Here is a 3797-nt window from a genome sequence, read left to right on the forward strand (position 1 = left end):
GGCATTCTCAGCTTGGAGCCTCGTCCTCCTTCTGCCATTTATTTGCCTTGGTTGGGAGAAGTCACCCCTTTAATGTAAAGAGGGGCTCAGGATGGGTGGAGAGCTAATGAAAGTCAGGCTCTCAGCCAGAGAATATGCTGTGATTATTTACAAATGTGACCTGGCCCACAGAAAACCTTGGAAGTAGCTTTTCTGGTTTTAAAAAGACACCAAAACTGACTTTGATATGTTTATATTATAGATATAATACATAAAACATCTAGCATGAAACTCTATGTTCTCCCCGAAGAAGAGAACCAAGCCAGCCTTCCCTGCTCCCAGGCCCAGCGATCTGATCTGTGAGTGCTGGCTGAGGCCGCCTCCCTTCCAGACCGGGAGCCAGGGCCTCTGCGGGGGACAAAGCTGTGGGCAGCCCGGGCTGGAGGGGACCGAGGCCCACAGCTACCCCCAGGGAAAGCTGAGGGGAAAGGGGAAGCCCACCTCGCCTCTTCGGTTCCCCTGGGAGCAAAAGCAATCCCAAAACCAAAAGGAAAGAGAGCCGCAGACCCTCCCTGCAGCTGCTGACGAAGAGTCTCATTTTGGCAAGTATCTGAGCAAAACCAAAACAAAACAAAAACCAAATAAAATGGTGGTTTAGCATAGACGTGCACATTCACATTGCACAAGGCACCGCTGGGACACAGAGAGGCCAGATACAAGTGTTGATATCGGCTGATAAAGCAAAATATTTGGAAAGCTTCTCATAACTTCGGTCCCTCTGGGATGGACTGATTGTGCTTCATGTTTGTATGGCAATGCTGGCGACATACAGTACAGACAAGGCTGATGGTCCCAGTGTCCCTTCACCAACCCCCTACTAACCCCCAGACCAGATCTCTAGGTTCCCCTCTCCCACCAGGCCACCACTCCCATGAACATACGTCCTCATACCTAACCCACGACCTGGCTTTCTGATCTGACTGGGGGCCGGAGGCTCCCACTGGTCACCTGGTGACGCCCATCTCAGTGAGTTCTGCCCAGAAGAGCCCAGCCTGTTGCAGGCTGGGAGTTTAGAGGCAAGGAACTAGGGACCCTCCACCTTCATGTAGAACTAGGGGAACAACCTTAGGTTCAAAGCCCCAAGTCCCTGTGTTTCCTCCCCTCCAAGGATAGGCGCTCAGGAGCGGCTGGGGCCGGCTTATCGGGATCTCTGCTCCCTGAACCTTCCTCCTGCCGGGGGTGGGGGGGGCCTGCACCCCTTCTTCTCTCGCGGGGTCAGGAACCCTCCAAATAAAATGACAAGGCACATATTTGCTCCCCCTACTCGGTAGGAATCGGAGCCGTGAGTTTGCGTTTCCAAGGCACAGGGTTATTCCTTTAATACTAGAGTTGCCGGGCTCCCGGCTCTGCCCCGCGGCGCTTCTCCTCTCTGTCTGACCCCTCATCTTAGACGCACCGTGTCGGGCGCAGAGGAAGGCCAGGGGCACGCGCGGCAGGCCAGGCTCTCAGGCTGCACCGGAATCTCCTAGTCCTGGCTTGCGCGGCTCGGGCAGTCTTGAGATCCGGCGACCCGAAACCACTCCCTGGGTCCCAGCCAGCGGCCGGCCCAGGGCGGTCCCGCCGCCGCGCGCCTCACGCGCAGTTGCCCATGGCCTTGACCAGGGAGCTCTCGGGCAGCTGGCGGAAGATGCCCCGCAGCGTGTCCAGTTCGCGGCTCAGCTGTTCCACCCGCTTGCGCAGGCGGTCATTGTCACTGGTCAGCTCCAGCACCTTCTGCTGCGTCTCCACGTTGCGCTGCTTGGCCTTGTCCCGGCTCTTGCGCACCGCGATGTTGTTGCGCTCGCGCCGCACCCGGTACTCGTTGCTGTTCTTGTCCACGGACTTCTTGCCTTTGCCCGCGCCGCCGCCGCCGCCGCCGCCGCCCGCGCGGATGTCTGGGTGCCCGACGGCCAGCCCCTTGAGCGCGCCACCGGGGCCTGGCAGGCCAGCGGCGCCGAGCGCGGGCGCTGGGTGCGGGCTGGGCACGGGCGTGGGCGGCGGCGTGGGGTGGCCGGGCTGCAGGTGCATGGTGGTCTGGCCGCAGTGCGCGATCTGGAACTGCAGGTGCGGGGCGGCCAGGTGAGCGGGCGGCGGGTGTGAGTGCTGTGGTGGCGGCGGCGGCGGAGGCTGGTAGGGAAAGAGGCCGGCCAGCGCCAGCTGCTTCGCCTCGTCCTCCTCGCGCGGCTCCTGCTTGATCACCAGCGGCCGCAGAGCCGGCGCCCCGACGCGCTCGTACAGGGGTTCCAGCCTGCCGTCCAGGTAGCCGGCCGCCGAGCAGCCGTAGCCCGGCGGGGGGCCGTGCGCCCCTCCGGGCATGACGGCGCCGCCGGGGCCCACGGGGGCGCCCGGGTAGTCAAAGTCGCCGCCGCCTCCTGCGGGGGCCGCGGCCGCCTTGGCCTTCTCCTGCTGCCGGCTGTGCTGGAACAGGTCGGCCAGGAACTCGTCGTTGAAGGCGGCCGGGTCGATGTAGGCGCTGATGTCGATGGACGTCTCGTGTTCGCAGATGCCGCCCAGCGGCTCCGGGGCGGCAGGTGGGGCTGGGGGCTGCGCGGGGCCCGCGCCCCGGAGAAAGCCAAAAGCGGCGCTGCTGGGCGCGTGCGGGGGGCTCTGGAGGTGGCTGCTCATCGGGGGCCGCGGCTCCGCCTCGTAGAAGTCGGCCGACTCCATGGGGGAGCTAAAGTCCTCCCGGCATGGCGAGCCTCGGCGGCCTCCAGCCTGCGCGGGGCGCCGCTGCTGCCGCCGCCCACCCGGAGCCCCTACTCGCTCGCGCCCGCTCGGCTACCGGTCGCGAATGGCCAGGCCCGCGCGGGCCCCGCATTTATACCGGGTTGGTGGTCGCCCTCTAGTGTCCAAACCCGCCGTGGACCTTCGGCGACGACGGAGCAGCACCTCCTGGGTCTTAGCGCCTGCGGTCTGCAGAGGGCGGCGAGTGAGGCGAGAGCGCAGCGCTGGCGGGGAGGGGCCGCGGTGCAACGCCCACTACCTCCTGCGCCGCCAGCCGAACCACGACCGGCGCGCGTTGCCCCACCCTCGGCAGAGTTGTCGTTCCCGCGCACACGTGGTCGGTTGGTAGGGCCCCCTCCTCTAGCCTCCGCAGGGCACCCAACTCCAGCCAACGGTCGGGGAGTCCGGGAGCACCCAGGCGCCGCGCAGGGGGGTGGGATTGGTTGGGGGGGGGCCGGGGGGGGCAAGTCTTGGTCTCTGAGCTTCTCTGGCGCGGACTCGCTTTAAAAGCTAGAACTAGTCCTGTCCGGGTCCGGGCTCTCTGGAAGGCGGCGGCGTAGAGAAGGGGTGGGGGGCAGTTTGGGACGTGCGGCCCAGCGCACACTGCCGCGTGGAGAGGCCGAGGGCAGAGGATTTTGCGACTCTCTCTGATCTCCAGGCGTCCTCACCGACTCCGCGCAAAAGTACCTCTCCTCCCGCTCCGCCCCTCCCAGTACTCCGAGGTCCCGCGGCCCCGCGGTGCAGGGCGCTAGGACCCCGCGGGGAGCGGAGGGAAGGAGAGGCGGCCGCGGCCCGGCTGAGGACCCGGCTGGTCCACCCGCCTGGGTTGGAAAACTTTTTCGTTTTGATTACTTCTCCTAGCCGGAGCTCTAGGTGTTGCTAGGTGCACGGAGTTGGCGCTGCTACCCGGCGCGGGGCCGCCAACTTTTTCCTGCGGGACGGGCCGAACTGGATTCCCCGGCTGGGGTACCGGGGCGAGGGGGGGGGACGCACAGAGGGAGGAGGCGAATTTGACTCCCAGACTGGAATCCCGAAGCGGGGCCGGCGGTCAACGG

At 65.1% G+C, this 3797-nt stretch overlaps 1 protein-coding gene across 1 annotated transcript; it reads right to left on the reverse strand.

The window, feature by feature from the left end:
- Positions 1-216: 216 nt before the first annotated feature.
- Positions 217-2788, reverse strand: CEBPA (CCAAT enhancer binding protein alpha). The gene has a single exon (XM_061172955.1). It carries the CDS (start codon positions 2683-2685, stop codon positions 1612-1614), a length of 1074 nt encoding a protein of 357 aa, XP_061028938.1. The 5' UTR covers positions 2686-2788; the 3' UTR covers positions 217-1611.
- Between the last annotated feature and the right edge of the window lie 1009 nt (positions 2789-3797).

This window comes from Eubalaena glacialis, chromosome 18 (assembly GCF_028564815.1).
Source record: "Eubalaena glacialis isolate mEubGla1 chromosome 18, mEubGla1.1.hap2.+ XY, whole genome shotgun sequence".
NCBI lineage: Eukaryota > Metazoa > Chordata > Mammalia > Artiodactyla > Balaenidae > Eubalaena > Eubalaena glacialis.

Bases quoted from the DNA above. Each gene is read 5' to 3' on its own strand.
- CEBPA (XM_061172955.1), bottom strand. From the start codon at position 2,685: ATGGAGTCGGCCGACTTCTACGAGGCGGAGCCGCGGCCCCCGATGAGC.